Source organism: Carcharodon carcharias, chromosome 7 (genome assembly GCF_017639515.1).
Source record: "Carcharodon carcharias isolate sCarCar2 chromosome 7, sCarCar2.pri, whole genome shotgun sequence".
NCBI lineage: Eukaryota > Metazoa > Chordata > Chondrichthyes > Lamniformes > Lamnidae > Carcharodon > Carcharodon carcharias.
Genome location: NC_054473.1, coordinates 152,847,209 through 152,865,959, shown reverse-complemented (window position 1 = coordinate 152,865,959; position 18,751 = coordinate 152,847,209). Strand labels below are relative to the sequence as shown.

The 18,751-nt window shown below is 39.9% G+C and overlaps 1 protein-coding gene across 1 annotated transcript in view; it reads right to left on the bottom strand.

The window, feature by feature from the left end:
* Nucleotides 1-1,007: 1,007 nt before the first annotated feature.
* Nucleotides 1,008-18,751, bottom strand: part of LOC121280135 (dipeptidase 1-like) — a 38,812-nt gene continuing 21,068 nt past the window's right edge. The window contains exons 6-10 of the mRNA XM_041191814.1: nucleotides 7,837-8,013; nucleotides 3,393-3,477; nucleotides 3,229-3,304; nucleotides 2,998-3,133; nucleotides 1,008-1,252 (exon numbers count right to left, since the gene is read on the bottom strand). Coding sequence (XP_041047748.1) covers nucleotides 1,070-1,252; nucleotides 2,998-3,133; nucleotides 3,229-3,304; nucleotides 3,393-3,477; nucleotides 7,837-8,013 — 657 coding nt within the window. The 3' untranslated portion in view covers nucleotides 1,008-1,069. The remainder of the gene's footprint in view (nucleotides 1,253-2,997; nucleotides 3,134-3,228; nucleotides 3,305-3,392; nucleotides 3,478-7,836; nucleotides 8,014-18,751) is intronic.

Sequence of the window (18,751 nt, the reverse complement as noted above, 5' to 3'; positions counted from 1 at the left end):
TATGGGGAATCTGCTAACAATCAATGAAAGATAAAATTGAGGTGTGTAAAAGGGACTCCCAATTCATTATTGCCTGTTTTGTGAAACAAGTTGAGACTAATTGTATCCTAATCTCATTGAACACATGCAGAAAGAATGTAATTTGTCCACCAGTGGGATTTGAGAATTTTGTCGTTAGATATTAGACCTCCAGTATTCTATTTGAGAGAGTGAAAATATATCTATGGCTGCCTTATTTGCTAAATGCACTCAAGACATTATATGGCTTCAGTTTCAATCAAAGTGAAAAACAGATTTGCATTTATATTGCATCTTACAAAATCTTAGGAAATCCAAAGCTCTTTATAGCTAATGAAGTACTTTTTGATATGTAGTCAGTGTCGTGATGTAGAAAACATGGTAACAATTTGCAGTCAGAAACTCCCCCAAACAGAAATGTGAAAATGACCAGATTATCTGTTTTTGTGATGTGAATATTGACCATGATATTGCGATAACTCACTTGCACTTCTTCAATATAGTGCCAAAGGATCTTTTATTTCCACCTTAGCAAACAAGGCCTCAGTTTAACGTCTTATCAAAAGGATAGCATCTCTGCCAGTGCAGCAGTCTTCTCTCTGTACTGTACTGGAGTATCAGTCTAGATTTTATGCTCAACTCTGTGGAGTGAAACTTGAGCCAACAACCTTGTGCTTCAAAGCTGAGTTTGGTACCAATTGAGCCACAGCTAACTGTATTTATCAGTCTTGTGAACAAATATTTTGGCACGTAATGAAAATAATTCTCAATTTCCACGCAAGTGATGCAATGCAAGAATAACAACTAATGCTCTCAGGGTGTGTGTGTGTATATATATATATATATATATATATATATATAGATAGATAGATGTTTGGGGGCATCTACTTGGTAAGACACATGGTGTTAGTAATATGAATAGATATATCTTTTTTCTCACTAGCTCATTTCATCAGGTACAATCATAATAGTATTTTAGCGAACTTATGTCTGTTCTATATATTTAATGTTATAAATCTGTTTCTAATATTGCATCTTCCTAATTATTACATTAAGTTCTGATTGATTTTAAGGAAACAATGAACATGACTGTGCTGATAATATGAATAAAAGTGCAGCGATGGCAAGGAGCTGCAGATGGGTAGCCAAGAAATGTTCTGCATGGGCTTTGCACCTTATCCTGATGAATGACATCATTTGATGGCATATTGGTTTTCTGAAGCTCTCTGCTCACCTGTAAAACACAAAAATACCTGGTTAATCTTACAATTTGTGATGTAATTCAGTTTAATACAGAAAATCTTAAATATAATGGCCCCGAATTTGTAAGGGAAAGAAGTGTCCAAATGGCATACACTGCCATTAATGTGCAAATTGACAGCAACTTGTAGGAAAGAAGATATAACTTGTGAATTGGGAATCGCCTTAAGTTGCTGCCCAATTTGAAAAATGGGCATTTTGCACTTAACCTCCCAGAGTTTCATGATGTTGCTGCATTTGCAGATTAATTGCCCATTAAACTGGCGACAGAAAGTTAAGTCTAATGAGCAAAACATTTTTGAGCCATAGGGTACAGGAGTTATGCCCCATTCCAGCAAATTCTGGGCCATTGATTTTAACACTGTTAAATACTAAGAAATTTACTATTTATAATGCTGTACTATGTATTTTTGTAATATTTCCAGTCCAAGAAAAACAATGGATGCTTGAAATGGAAATGGAGGGCTTATATTTCTTCTAGTAATCAGCAGAATTAACTCTTTTGGCAAGGAAACCTCATAGCAGTGACAATAATCCTTGTACAAAACATCTATCAGTATCATTTGAGACTTTCTCCTTGTATTGTTCTACATTGGTTACCATGAAAATATCACCATCATTGGTGACCAATTTGTTTTGCATTCCATTGCCTGAGTAAAACTTTTAATAAACATTTTCTTAATGTTGAAAAAATGAGAATTGCATTATATTTCTGTAAATGCATATTTGAATGCTTAATATTTAAAGGTTAGGTTAAAATGTGTTCACATCAGCAATTCCTCCAATGTATTTATAACACCTGTATGTTGTAAGAGTAATTGACTTGCATAAAAACAGTAAAAAATCTGAATATGGAGAGGAAACTGATTTTTTTGTTTTGTTTGCAGTCCGCAGTAATCATCCTAGTTTTAAATGGATCATTATTAATTTTGGTCTTAGTTATACTGAAAATATTTCTCCATATGAAAACATTACAGGCACATTTATCTATGAATGGCATTAAAATAGAAACATTGTCAAGAGTTTGGGTGGACTACTTAAATAGATGTTATCTAAGGCTCTAAGATTTTATCAAGCTCATTAAAATATTCAGAAATCCCTCTGTATCAACAGAGATCCTATTCCTAGAAATTTTCATTTGGCTGGAACATAATCCCAATGGAGAGATCAAACACATTCTTATATTCATTCTTTCAGAAGTTAAAAGTGCTTAATTTTCTAAAGATCTCCAATATACAGTAATAAAATAGATTGATATGTATTCTGTCTACTGTTCTGTATACATTGAGGACCAATGTCCATTATGCTGATGTTGCAAATAATCAGGCAGTCACTTTATTGTTTTTATACAATCCCTTGTGACCAACTACAGAACAACACAGGCATAATTCTGGAGCAAGTCCTGTGCCAGAGACATGATAAATTCAAATAAAAAAAACTCCTTCAAGAAAAATCATCACCTAAGCTTCACCAAAAATAAGTATCAACAACCAACCAAGTACCCTTAGTTTAAAAAACTGCTTTACATCTGGTTTGAGAAAAATTTGGGCTCAATGAGGAAATAAATAGCTTGCATTAAAAATGCTATTAAAATGCAACTAAATTAACTCATTGTAATGTGTATTGTTACAATTTCTAATTAAACAGAACGGAGCTTATGCATCTTATATATAATAACGGAATGCAGTTTCGTGAACCTGTTCACAAAAAATTGCTCACTTCTTCAGCTTTCTTAAAAACTCGTAGAAAGTTTAAACCAAGCAGCTTCTTAATGTCATTGTCAGTCCAGTTACGTAGGAGAAGCTCAGCAATTAAATCAGGATATTTTGAAACATCTTCTAGACCAATAGGACCCCTTTTAAAACAAAACAAAGATACTTTATTTTTCTTCCTGTTTCAACAAAGAAATAATTCTAGGCTTAAGATCAGAATCAACTGCCACTGAGGTACCTTTCAAAACCGTCAAAATCACTGCCGATGCCCACGTGATCTACACCAGCTACATTTCGAATGTGGTCAAGATGGTCTAAAATTAGAACAGTAAACAATTTAGTAAATACATAGGAGAATTTCATCTGCTGTTATCATTCAAAATGGTCACAGGTCATACTAACCTGCCACTTGGGATAAGGTAGCAGTTTCATTACAAGAAATAAAGTTAGGATAAAAATTTATCATCACGATGCCTGAATTGTTTGCCTGAAAAATAAATAAAGTAGACAATTTGTGTAATTAAACTGTATTTGAACATAAAATCACAGGAGATCGGAATAAAAAGCTTAGTTGGCATGATTCAGTGACTAGCGCCATAGAATCATGAGTACCATACATCTTAATCCTGGCATAACCCAGCACTGCATTAGGTAATTACCATTAATATATGATATGGGCTACATTTCAATTCAATCCATTGTTTGCAAATTGTCTGAAGGACTGAATCATTTAAAACTTTAACATCTACAAAAATGAAATATCAATATTAAACCAATGTGATTTATTTAAATTCAGAAATAAATTGCTCATTAGTTAATATGCCTGGTAAAATGGTATATGTTTATAGGATAAAAAGAAAATCACAACTATTAAAAATCTAAAATGAAATGCACAATGGATGAATCTGTACCCGAAAAAGAAAGATAGGTCAATGTTTTGGTGCAATCTTTTAGCATGCATGATTTATACACATTTAGGTTTCTAAAGAATAAAGCACCCTATGTGTCAAATTAGCTATTTAACTGTAATGTGTGATCAACTAAAACATGCCAAAGGCAGTTTGGCCTTTATCCTAAGGGACTGAAATACAAGAAACAAAGTCTTGCTACAATTGCATAGGGCTTTGGTTAGACCTCACCTGGAGTACTGTGCTCAGTTTTTGACTTAATACCCAAGGAAGGATAGATTTGCCTTGGAGACAATACAGCAAAAGTTTATTAAATTGGTTCCTGAAAAGAAGGGTTGCCCTATCATGAAAGGATGAATAAATTGTGCCTATATTCTCTGAAGTTTGGAAGAATGAGAGTTGATCTCACTGAAACATACAAGATTCTGAAGGGGTTTGACATGGTAGACAGAGATTGATTCGTCTGGCTGGGGAATCTAGGACATTGTGAGACAACCTTAATATAAGGGTTTGATCATTTAGGACTGAGACGAGGAGAATAAGTGTTGTGAATCTTTGAAATTGCCTATCCCTGAGGGTTGAGGATGTTCCATTGTTCAGTATATTCAAGATGGGAGTGATAGATTTTTAATCTCTCAGAATCAAGCGATATGGGGAGCAGGCAGGAAAGAGGAGTTAAGGTTGAAGATTAGTCATAATCGTTTTGAATGGTGAAGCAGACTCAAGAGGCGGAATGGTCTACTCCTGCCCCTATTTCTTATGTTCATGTTTGTATTTTTAACATACAATGTCTGTAATGCTGCTGTGGTAAATTGTTGCTTGTAAGGCATAAGGTGATGGATATAAGTTATAGTTTCTTTGTTGGCATCTTTCTATCTACGTAAAATGAAGAGACCAATCCGTAAGAGACAGGCTCTATCACAAGTGTAGCCACTGCTCATCTTGGTGGCACACTCTGGACCACAAATAATGCCACAATTTCCCTCTGTCGTTGGATAGTGTCTTCCAGGTGTGAAAATCAGTGTTTGGGTCCTTCATGTCATATTTGCAAGTATCCTAAAAGTGGAGCTTTGGGTGTCCTAATGGTCTTCTGGGTCTGGCTAGCTGTCCATATAGAAATTCCTTGGATATATATGCATCTTGCATCCTGCAAGTGTGCCCGAGTCATCAAAGTTGCCTCTGCTTGATGAGTACCAATGTATTTGGGAGATTTGCCTTTGAGACGATTGCCACAATCATGATTTTGTCTTTCCATGAGATGCCCAGAATGTGCTGCAAACAGCAAAGATAAAAGTTATTGGGCTTCCTCCATGTTTCACAGCCATACAAGAAGGTGCTGAAAACACAGGCCTCGTAAACCAGTGTCTTAGTTTGAAGTGTGTTTCCATGTTGTTTCATGCACGTTTCATGAGTTGACCAAAGCTTTCACTATGCATGTATCAAGATCTGCATCAAGAGACATTATCAAGAGATTATCTGCCATCATGAACTTAAGGTAGCAGAATTTTCTAACCACTTCCAGTGGAGTATTATTTAGTGTGATCGTAGATCTCACTACAACATTTAACACAATAAGCAGGCCACGACTCTACAAGATTTTGCAAAAAATTGGCTGTCCACCAAACCTTCTCAGTCTCATCCAATCCTCTCATGACGACATGCACTTTACCGTACAGTTTAGCGGTACCACTTCCGACAGTTTCAGGGTGAAGAATGGAGCGAAACAGGGCTGTGTCCTCGCCCACACTTTGGTTGTTAGTTTCTTTGCCATGCTCCTGATCTTTGACTTCCCTACAGATGTGGAAAGGGTTTCCCTGTATACTAGGGCAGGTGGAAAGTTCTATAGTCTGTTAAGTCTGAAAGCAAAGACAAAAATACAGCATGCCTTGATCAGAGAACTTCACTGCACCGATCATGCTGTGCTAGTTGTTGACACAAAAACTCAGATACAAAGACTCATAGGTTGTCTTTCCCATACTTGTAAATTGTTCTCCCTTACAATAAGCATGGTTACGACTGGGAGGGATGGATGTCAGGACTTGACCTTTCTTTTCCCTGAATCCTTGATTAATCATTACGGTTTTTTTTGTAACTTATAAGGATGAAGGTATTAATTCAGTGCCTGTACTTAACCATTTACTTGTTGATTGAAAAGAGCTCAGTCCGACAGGCTTTCTCGAGTTTAAACACAAAGGGGTTAGTTTTTATACAGCTAAAAACCCACCCAGGTAAAGATATAACAATATTTAAAAAGATAAACCCACTTCCTGACCTCTGTAACACACACTCACAAACATGCAAAATTACAAGTTATACAGTAAAGCAGGTTAAAATGAGAAAAGGTGAAGAATTGACAGCTTGCTGTTTGAGGCCTTTGCTGTTGTTCATTGCTGAAGTAGTTTTTTTCATGGTGGTCTTGAAATTCCACTGGGGTTGAGGCTGTTGTAAACTGCAATTTCGGAAACAGTCTCTTTTAAACCATAACCCATCTTTTCCAAAAGTTGTGTTATTACACCTGAGGTTTCTTTTCATTAAAATTCTCTATCTCTGTGATGGATTCCACAATGTAACACATTGGGTCTTGAACTTGAGAACAACTAGGAGAGAAATGGTTATTCTGGTCACATGACCTCTCTCCCCATATGTGAAATTCCATAGGAGGTTTGCCTTGACATATCCTGACTATAATTCACTTTGGAAACTTCCAGAACGAACCAACTTGTAATACTAGATGTATCAGGTAACCTGTGGCAGCCATCCTAAGTCAGCATCTTTGTTTTAAAAAGTCCTTTTAAAAAAAGTTAAATATAAATTTGACCAGCCGATGAAAATAAAGATTCATGCAAACACCACGCCATTATGACAGCATCAAGGAAACCATGGTTATGGGACAGGGTGTCACAAATTATAGTGTATGTATAAGGAATCAGTCTATGTCTTCCCCCATCAGTAACTATTATTTTCAAAAGCATAGAGATATATGTATTTCATTGCTGTCTATCATAGTTATCCACAGTAATCCGATTATGTAATTGCAATGTGCTGAAGCTATGACATTTCCTGCAACAATTAGTAAAAAGAATCCCAATTTTATTGTTGTTCATACCACAGCATCTGAAATTGTATGTGATTGCCACCCTTTATTATCAGTCATGACATAATCCCTCATCACATACCTTTGAGATGGAAGAAGAATATAGTAAAAAACACAACAACTTCACATATTGTATATAATTTTCTGCAAGGCAATGATGCATCTCTACTAAATTGCTCAAAGCCTTGCTTTTACAGTGTCTGACATCTCAAACTCTAAATGCAATTCTGCCTATGACAAACTGCTATCAAATAATGCAGGTAAAATTTGTCTTCAAATAGATGAATAAAGAGTTAGAATTAGACAATTTCCTGCACCTTTCAGCTCAGTGTATCTCCTGAACCAATGAGATTTAAAAATTGAGAAATAAACCGAGGCAGTACTGAGCAGGATCGTGAATTGGAGTTAAATTCAATATAAACATTGAAATAAAGAGAGACAAATAAAAATTGGGTTAAGAGAGAGTAAAAGAAACAGGAAGGGAAAGAAAAATAATTCAGTTATCATGTCGTTCATTTGAAGGGAAATTATGCTAATGATTACTTGATGTAACTTTGTGGCATGCTTAATAGGCAAATTCAGCAAGTTCTTAAAAATAATGGGGAGGTCAAGGGTGAACTTCTGATTGTGCGAAGAAAGCAACAAAGATTTCATAAACCGATCAACCAGCTCTAGAGATTCTGAACTCACTCGTACACCTGAAGTTGCTGATTAATTTTCACATTAATATCAACATGCATTGTTCAATTGTCTTTATTCTTTTAGCAAGTTCTGGTTCAATGTATTTATTTTAAATGTTAAATAGTAGTATAGAACATTTAAGTTTGCACCTGATTACTCATACCAGCTTACGTAGAAGATTATCTTGCACATTTCTGTAGTTGTGGCATAAGGCAAATGCAGAAGAATGACTGAAAATGACAGGAGCAGCTGATACTTCAAGTGCAGCCAACATTGTATCTTCAGAGACATGAGACAGATCAACCAGCATTCCCAGACGATTCATTTCTTTCACAACTTTCTGAAAAGCACAAAGCAAACATTTGACAATGGTCTGGCATTTCCTTTTCTGTATGAACAATAATAACTTGTGTTTATGTAGCTCCTTTAATGTAGGAAAAACATCATAAGGTGCTTTGCAGAAATATAGGGGAAAACATGGATCCATTGTCATTAGTTATGTAGAAGTAACCATTAGGAGGAGTGTTGAGACCCATTTAAGAAAAGTCTTTAAGAACAAGAGGGAGGTGGTGAGCCAGAGGGGTTTAGGAGTGGAATTGCAGTTGTATGGAGCCTAGCGGATAGAAGACATTGTCACCAATGGAAAGGCAAAAGGAGGAGGAGATCAAGAAGAGATTGGAGTTAAAGGATGAGAGTTTTGGTGGGATGGAATGTCATTACAGAAGTAGGGACAGGTGAGGCCTTGAAACCATTTAAACAACATTATGTATCTTAAAATTGAGGCAGTGGGGGAGCCAAAAAGTTTACAGGAAGTAAAATTGGATCGGTTTTTAAATAGGCAGCGGGCTACTGCCACCTGTGTCCCACCCAATGACAAGTTAAAATCAAGCCCCTCCCTTCATCACATGAGCAAATAATGTTACCAAGGTGCAGAGGCAGAGACCATGGATGGATCCTTGAGGGTTTCTAGAGATAACCATGTAAGTACAAGAGAAAAGTCATTGCTAGACATACATTCATGATGATTGGGTAGACAAGTTTTCCACCATGCTCGACATTGGAGGAGAGCCATTAGAGGAGGATATGAGCATAGAACATGAGTAGGCCATTTGGCCTCTCAGCTCTGTTCTGCCATTCTCTGACATCATGGCTGATCTGCAACCTAACTCCATATACCTGCCTTGCCTCAATTCTGTTAATATATTTAGTTGACAAATATCTATCAATCCCAGATTTAAAATTTAAATTGATCTGGCACCATTGCTGTTCAAAGAAAGTTCAAACCTCTACCATCCTTTGTGTGGAGAAGCATCTCCTAATTTCACACCTGAAAGGTCTTGCACTAATTTTTAAAACTATGGCCCTGAGTTCCTACTGTCTAACCAGCAGAGGTTCTCCCAATTCATTCTATTTGTTCCCATTAATATTTTGAAAACTTCAATCAAATCACTGCTTAACCTTCTAAATTTCCGAAAATGTTTAACGTCATCTTGTAGTTTAACTCTTCAAGTCTAGATATTATTCTGGTAAACCTATGCTGCACTGTCTCCAACTAAAGTAAAATTAGTTTCCCACCTTCGAGAGCTGCTAGCCAATCTGGTTGGCCAGCAGCTGAGTAGTCCCAGCAATGTCAGAACTCAATAGTGGCTTTTGCTGAGACTATTTTTTTATTCATTCAAGGGATGTGGGTGTTGCTTGCTAGGCTAGCATTTATTGCCCATCCCTAATTATCCTTGTTCAGAGGGCATTTAAGAGTCAACCACATTGCTGTGGGGTCACATGTAGGCCAGACCAGGTAAGGACAACAGATTTCCTTCCCTAAAGGACATTAGTGAACCAGATGGGTATTTTCATGCTTATCATTTGACTTTCAATTCCATATTTTCATTGAATTCAAATTCCACCAACTGTCATGGCAGAATTCGAGCCCAGGTCACCAGAGCCTTACCCTGGATCTCTGGATTACTAGTCCAGTGACAATACCATTACACCATCGCCGCCCCTGACCAGGAGCCCATAACTGGGTATAAGGTAAATCCAGACTTTTTGGGCAAAGGGAGTGTTTGGGGACTCGAAGGTTGGGGGTGGGGGGAGCCGGGGGTTAAGATTAAGTGGATTCTGGAGGCCGGGGGTCACTTGGGGGAGGCCCCCAGTGCACATAGGGCACAACTCTAAAGGAGATACCCTCCTACATTCCTGCCTTTTCACCAGAGTTGGTAGAAAAGGGGGCTGGCCACTGTTCTCCACCTTTCACTGTACAATGGTGGCTGAAGCAGAATTAGCCCCATAACTACCAATTAATTGGCCAGTTAAGGACCTCAATAAGCCTAAGGCTGACACCTTATTATGGAGGATAGCTCGGGGATGGTGGGATGGTGGTGGGCTAGCCACCCATCCTATTTAATATGCACCCCCCACAAAAACGCACCGGCGGGGTGGTGGGGTGGTGGGGGGGGATGTAAAATACTCCTATGGTTTGAATTTTCGGGTTGGCGAGCGGAGGAGGGGCCCGCTCGCTGATGCGTAAAATGATGCGCGGTGACATAGAGTGTGTGTCCCGACGTCACCGCATGTCATTCAGATTTTCAGTTCAGCGGCACGCATGCACTGAACTGTCAGAGGCCTATTAAGGCCATTTAAATATCAATTAAAACACTTAACGGAGCTGCCCGTTCAACTTTAAGGTTGGCGGGCTGGTGAAGAGCTCAGGCGGCCTTTGCTTTGTTCGTGGAACCTCATCCATGGGCGGGATGAGGTTTCATGAAGGTATTTAAAGTTTAATTAAAATTTTTACTAACATTCAAAGACATGTCTCAGCTCATGTGACATCTTCACATGAGAGGATATGTCTTAAATTTTTTTTCTTTATTAAAATTTTCAGGACTTCAACTAATCGTGCTGAGGCAGCTCTGTGCCTCAGGGAGGTTTCTGCGCTCCCTCACGCTCATGTGTAAAAGCGCGCTCTCCCAGACTCAGGAAACCTTCCCCGCCTGCAGAGGGAGTGCTCAGGGCTTCCGGGCGCGCATCACCCTGGGCGGGCCTTAATTGGCTTGCCCACGTAAAATGGCGGTGCGAACCCGATGGGGGGCGCCGATCGGGTCCGCGCCCACTCCTGCACCGCCTGCCTGACAGGCAGAAAATTCTGCCCTATGAGTCTGAGTATGTAAAACCAGTCAGCAGACCTTCAATAATGTGGAAAAGTTGAAATCTTTTATGCAATGCATTTACTCATCTAAAAAACACAAAAATCACAAGATTGCAAAACAATAGAAACAGTAGATTTACAGATATTCTTTGCAAAGACAGCTAAAGTAGTGGAAGTAGAATATTCCATGAATGTAATTTATATTATAAATTATTAAGTTAATATCTAAATTAACTAGCTGAATTGAAAATTTGCTTATATAGCATGTAGTGCTGAAAAAGACAATTTAATGTTGGTTCAACTGCTGTTCACAGTACTTCTGAAGGATGGAATCACAGTATTATCAAAGGATGGAATCATTAATAAATTTGCTCATGACCCCAAGCCATTTGCCCTGGTGATTCATTCTAGATAGATTGATAGCATTCAAAAAGATCCGTTCCAATCAAATAATTCAGAATTATTCTGCAATTCATCCCTCTGAAAAAAGTATGCAGTAAGGAATTGGAAGAAATGAATTATGAGACCCCCTATAAGAAATTCTCAGTGTAAATCTTCCAATAGGCTCCTGCCCACTTTTCAAACCATTGCAGACTAAGGCCGTGTGGTATGAAATTCACTCAACGACCTTAACTGACATGTCGACACGGAAATGTGGATTGTTGGCATTGGACACAGCCTGCCCCAGGTAAAGCAGCTGGAGGCAGGAACTCGTCGACAACCCAGCCTGAGGTCTTGAGAATTTGCATGCCTCCTTCATCTCCAAGGGCCTAGGGAGATTCAGCCCACAGAGTCTTACAGCACACAAGGAGACCATTCCACTGGTTGTGTCAAAGCTAGATCTTTGAAAGAGCTGGCCTTACTTCTTACACTGGTTTTTCCCCATTTCCTCATGGTGCAGTGGTATTGTCAGTGCTGAGTGGATGATTCATCTTGGCCTTCTCCACAGGTCCCCAGCATCACAGATGTCAGTCTTCAGCCAATCCGATTCACTCCATGTGATATCAAGAATCAGCTGAAGGCACTGGATATGGCAAAGGCTATGGGCCCTGGCAATATTCCAGCAACAGTACTGAAGACTTGTGCTCCCGAATTTGCCACGCCCTACCCAAGCTGTTCCAGTACAACTACAACACTGGCATCTACCCAGCAATGTGGAAAATTGCCCAGGTATGTCCTGTACACAAAAAGCAGGAACTGTCCAAGCCGGCCAATTACCGCCACGTCAGTCTGCTCCTGATCATCAGTAAGTAATGGAAGGGGTCATCAACAATGTTATCAAGCAGCACTTGCTTAGCAAGAACCTACACACTACTCAGTTTGGGTTCCGGTGGGGTCACTCAGCTTCAGATCTCATTACAACCTTGGTTCAAACATGGGCAAAAGAGCTGAACTCCAGAAGTGAGGTGAGAGTGACTGATCTTGACATCAAGGCAACATTTGATTGAGTGTGGCATCAGGGAGCCCTAGCAAAACTGGAGTCAATGGGAATTAGGGGACAGCTTTCTGCTGATTCCAGTTGGAGTCATACCTAGCACAAAGGAAGATCGTTCTGGTTGTTGAAGGTCAATCATCTCAGTTCCAGGACATCACTGCAGGAGTTCCTCAGCATAGTGTCCTAGGCCCAACCATCTTCAGTTGCTTCATCAATGACCTTCTTTCCATCATAAGGTCAGAAGTGGGGATGTTCGCTGATGATTGCACAATGTTCTGCACCATTCACGACTCTTCAGATACTGAAGCAGTCCATGTCCAAATGCAACGAAACCTGGACAATATCCAGACTTAGGCTGACAAGTAACATTCGTGCCACACTAGTGCCAGGCAATGACCATCCCCTACTATCAACATCCTGGGCTGGAAATCCTGCAGCAAATAACTCACCCCCTGACTCCCCAAAGCCTGTCTACCTTCTACAGTGCACATGTCAGGAGTGTGATGGAATACTCTCTGCTTGCCTAGATGAATGCAGCTCCAACAACACTCAAGAAGCTTGACACCATCCAGGACAAAGCAGCCCACTTGATGGCACACCTTCCACAAGCATTCCCTCCCTCCACCACCAACGAACAGTGGTAACAGTGTGTACCAATAGCAAGACGCACTGCAGCAACTCACCAATGCTCCTTTGGCAGAACCTTCCAAACCCACGACCACTACCATCTAGAAGGACAAAGGCAGCAGAAGCATGGGGACATCACCACTTGGAAGTTCCCCTCTAAGCCACACACCATATTCACTTGGAAATATATTGCCGTTCCTTCAGTGTTGCTGGGTCAAAATCCTCGAACTCCCTCCCTAACAGTGCTGTGGGTGTACCTACACCACAGGGATTGCAACAATTCAAGAAGGCAGCTCACCACCACCTTCCCAAAGGCAGTTAAGGATGGGCAAAAAATGCTGGCTTAGCCAGCGATGCCCATTCCTGTAAATTAATTTTTTTAAAACCACCTTCTTTGCTCTAAGGAAAAAAAATCACAGCATCCCCAATCTCTCACATAAAGAGCCATCCTTCATCCCCGGTACCCTGGTAAACCATAGCCATGACATCCTTCCAAAGGTGAAGTGCCCAAAACTGTACATAATACTCCAGCTAAGGCATAACTCATGACTTCTAAAGGTTTAGCATGGCTGCCTTGGCTTTATATTTAATGCTCCTAATTAAAAAGATAAGTATCCCATATACTTTCTTAGCTGCCTTATGAACTTACCTTGTCACCTCTGAGATTTTGTGAATATGCATCGCAAGATCTCTCAATCTGTTTTTGCATTCCGTCTCAGTAGTAGCATTTAGATTATAGAGCCTCTCCATTTCGCTTCTCCCAAATTTCATCATTTCACACTTACCAACATTAAATTATATCTACCATTTGTGTTGCCCATTTCGCCAGTCTGTTTACATCCTCCTCCTCACTATTTGCTACATTATTAAGTTTTGGATCGCTCACAAACTTCTAAATTGTACTCTCTATACCCAAACGCAGGTCATTCATATATAACAAAAAAAGCTATGGGGAGAATTTTCTCCCCGTTGGGCAGGCCAGTCGGGGGCAGGCGCGGAGCTGGTTGCCACCCGCAATTGGCTGTGCATGGCCCGCCAGCGTGACGCACACCCGTAAGTGCTCAGTGCTACCTGTGCGGGTGGGAGAAGGAGAGAGAGTCGAGGCCTGTGCTCTTTCGCGCATGTAGCGGGTGGGGCCTGCATGTAATTTTACGCATTGGCATGCGGGGCCTGCTGAACAGAAGATTCTGCCCTATGATCCAAATACCATCCGTGGGGAACCCCACTTCATACATCTTTGCAATGAGCGAAAACATCTATTCAGCGTTCTACTTTCTGCTTCCTATCCTTTATCTATTTACGTATCCAAAATAAATACTATTACTTTAATACCATTTGCTTCTATTTTTCAATAGCACTACCTTCATCAACCCTTTCTGTTACTTTGAAGAACAAAACCAGATTAGCCAGGCACAAGTTGCCTTTTACAAATCCGTAGTGGCTCGTCAACAAGTGAAAATTAGTTTTGTCCCTTGAAATTGGTCTCTAGTAGTTTCCCCACCATTGATGTTAGAATGGTTGGCCTATGGTTACCAAATTCATCTCTCCCCTAACTTTTTGAACAGATGTGTAACATTTGCAACACTGGACTCCGTTGTCACCACTCTCAAATGCAGGTAGTATTGCAAGGTTGTGATCAGAGCTTTGTTACAAAGTTTTTCGTAAGGTTGAAATGAACAAATTAGTTTCTTCTGCTTATTCACACTAATGTTAGGAAATAAAGACAGTTTAAGTAAGTTATATTTGTACTTGTGGGTGTTAGGAATCAATTTTAGCTTTGAAGTTTAAGTTTGAATTGTATTTCTGCATCTGTGTTAAGAAAGATCAAATTGAGTTTTAGTTTCACTTTAAAAGGTGCCTGCATTTCTGATGAGAGTTTTATGACTGTGGCAGCTAAGTTAAACAAGAGTAGAAAAAAAAAGTGCTGTTGACTAGCAACAGGGAGCCAAAGAAGCAGGTGCCTTCCACACAGAAACAGCAGTTTTGAGTTCAGTTTAAAGCCAGGACTCCAGAGAGACTGGACACTGGGAGAGGGAACTGCAGAGTGAGAGCAGATTTCCCAAAAGAGCCAAAAGGTCCCAAGGCCAAAGAAACAAGACAGAAACAGGGGAAATCCCAAGCAAACCTTCTAGTCAAAGGAAGGATGGGAACCTAGGTGAGAATTTTCTCCCTGTTGGGAGGGTTAAGCAGGGGCAGGTGCGCAGCCATTTAAGGCCCGCCCAGTGTGATGCGCACCCGGAAGCACTGAGTGCTCCCTGTGCAGGTGGAGAGAGGAGGCTGAGTTTGGGCCTGCACTCTTTTGCATGTGCGTGCAAAAGAGCGCAGAAATCTCTCTGAGGCACAGAGCTGCCTCAAGGAGATTAATTTATTTAAATTTTTCATAATCAAACTAATTAAAATTTTAAAAAATTAATTCAGATACATTCTCTCATGTGACAATGTCACATGAGCTGGGACATTTCAATGAATTTTAATAAAATTTTTATTAAATTTATAAACACTTCATGAACCTTCATTCCCCCCGTGGATGAGGTTTCATGATAAATGCGAAGGCTGCCTGGGCTCTTTGCCTGCCCACCAACCTTAAGGTTGGACGGGCAGCCCAGACAACCAGTTTAATTAGATTATTAATGGCCTTTGACAGTTCGGCGGGCGCACAGCCGATTTCAGTGCGTGCCTGCCTGCCAAACTGTAGATCAGAATGACAAGTGGTGACGTCGGGACACATGCCCGACATTACTGCACATCATTTTACATGTCAGCAAGTGGGGCCCGTACCCACACACCGACCAGATGATTCAGGCCCTGGAAAAGGTCCTGTTAATGAAGTTAAGAATGAGGGGCAGAGAGAAAGGCTCCATGCTTCAGATTTAAAGAGACAAAAGCTGAAGAAATCAGATTTAAAGCAAGAATAGCTTGCAAGGGGCAAGAAGGTCCAAAGAGATGACTGAATGTCTGTAACTGTTTGCTATGGGCAAATGTGAAGCAGTGGTGTACTGTTGACGGCTGCATTGGAGAGAGAGAGAGAGAGAGCATGTGGAAGACAACTTGAATGCATGTGGTGACCCAGGGAAGAGGAACATTGGAAGGAGAGTTTGAAACCCTGGAGGTGAACCCTTGCAGAAGGCGCCTGAGAGAAAGTGTCAGTTTGGGAGAAGCTTCCAAGATGGGTTCTTGGAAGTGGAGATTGGAAACCCTCATGTGGAAGACAGAGTTCAGTGAGACTGGTTGACTCACGGTGTAAAAAGCGTCTTGGGGGAGTTGAGGAGAGATCTATAGCATCTGTCTGGCGTGGCATCTGTCACTTGGCCTCAGAGTGTGGTGTGTCTGACCACAGGTCACCAATTGGTTTACATGAACAATGTACTTACTGTGAACATTAGAATATAAGGCGGCTTGTGTAACTTGTGTTATCCTTACAAATCTGTATACATCTATAAAGGTATAGTTGTGGATGGAGTATTGTAGTATAGTTCATATTTTCTTGTTTAATAAATATTTTATGTTTTTGTTATAAGTTTATTAGCTGACTCTGGTGACTTTCTCTCCACATATCCAAACAAATAAAAGTTTGGATCTATCAAACTGGGTTCCAACCTGGGATCAGACTTGTCCAGTGGTAACCTCAGCCGGGGATCATAATACCAATCAGATATGTTTTGTATATTGCAGTCTGTATTCTAGCACTACTGATTAATGTTGACAAAGTGGTTTGAAGACTGACATATGAACATACGAATTAGGAGCAGGAATAGGCCACAAGGCCCGTCGAGCCTGCTCCACCATTCAATAAGATCATGGCTGATCTGAATGTAACCTCAACCCAAATTCCTGCCTACCCCCAATAACCTTTCACCCCCATGTTGATCAAGAATCTATCTAGATCTGCCATAAAAATATCCAAAGGCTCTGCTTCCATCACCTTTTTGAGGAAGAGAGTTCCAAAGATTCTCAACCCTCAGAGGAAAATTTTCTCCTCATCTCTGTCTTAAATGAACAATCCCTTATTTTTAAACAGTGACCCCCTAGGTCTAGTTTCTCCCAGAAGAAGAAACATCCTTCCCACATCCACCCTGTCAAGACTCCTCAGGATATTAAAGGTTTCAATTAAGTCACCTCTTACATTTCTAAACTCCAGTGGATACAAGCCTAACCTGTCTAGCTTTTCCTCATAAGACAACCTGCCCATTCCTGGTATTAGTCTAGTAAACCTTCTCTGAACTGCTTCTAATGCATCATTCTTTGAATAAGGAGACCAGTACTGTACACAATCCTCCAGATGTGGTCTCACCAATGCCCTGTACAACTGAAGCATAACCTCTCTACTTTTGTAATCAATTCCCCTCAAAATAAATGATAACATTCTATCAGCTTTCTTAATTCCCTACTGTACCTGCATACTAACCTTTTGAGATTCATGCACTAGGAAATCCAGGTTCCTCTGAAACTCAGAGCTCTACAATCTTTCACTATTTAGATAATAAGCATATTTTTTATTCTTCCCATCAAAATGAATGATTTCACATTTGCCCATATTATACTATATTTGCCAGATCTTTGCCCACTCACTTAACCAATGTCAATTTGTAGCCTCTTTACATCCTCTTCGCAATTTACTTTCCAGCTATCTTTGTGTCATCAGCAAATTTAGCAACCATTCCTTTGGTCCCTTCTTCCAAGTCATTTATATAAATTGTAAAAAGTTGAGGCCCCAACACTGATCCCTATGGCACACCACTCGTCACATCCTGCCAACCAGAAAAAGACCAATTTATGCCAAATCTCTTCTTCCTGTTAGCTAGCCAATCTTCTATCCATGCTAATATGTTACCCCTACACCATGAGCTTTTATTTTCTGCAATAACCTTTGATGCGACACTTTATCAAATGCCTTCTGGAAATCTAAGTACAGTACATCCACAGCACATGTGACTCCTTCAAAGAACTCCAATAAATTGGATGAACATGATTTCCCTTTTACAAAACCATGTTGACTCTGCATGATTGCCTTGAATTTTTCCTGAATGCCCTGCTATAACATCTTTAATAATAGCTTCTAACATTTTCCTTATGACAGATGTTAGGCTAACTGGCCTATAGTCTCCTGCTTTCTGTCTCCCTGCCTTTTTGAATAAAGCAGTTATATTTGCTATTCTCCAATCTAATGCAACCTTCACCGAATCTAGGGAATTTTGGAAAATTAAGACCAGTGAATCAACTATCTCACTAGTTACTTCTTTCAAGACCATCTGGTAAAGTCCATCCAGACCTGGGGATTTGTCAGCTCGCAGCCCCAACAAGTTGCTCAATACCATTTCCCTGGTGATTGTAATTTTCCCCGAGTTCCTCTCTCCCTTCCATTTCCTGATTTAAATCTATTTCCATGATGTTACTTGTATCCTCTTTAGTGAAGACCGAAGCAAAATATTTGTCTAATTCATCCGCCATCCCCCTATTTTCCGTTATCAATTCCCCACTCTCTATAGGACCAATGCTTGCTTTGTTATTTAAATATCTATAGAAATTCTTACTATCCATCTTTAGCTGGCTTTCTCTCTTACTTTAATTTTTCCCTCCTTAATCTTTTGTCATTCTTTGCTGTTCTTTATATTTTTTCCAATCCTCTGACCCGCCGCCCATCTTTGCGTAATTGTATGATTTTTCTTTAAGTATGACACTGTCTTTAACTTTTTTAATTAACCACAGATGTTGAGCCCTCCCCAATGAATTTTCTTTCTCATTGGAATGTATATATTCTGTGTAATCTGAAGTATCCTTTTAAATGTCTGCCACTCCTATTAACTCCTATTAACATATCCCTTAACCTCATTTGCCAGTTCACTTTAGCTAGCTCTGCTTTCATGCCCTCAT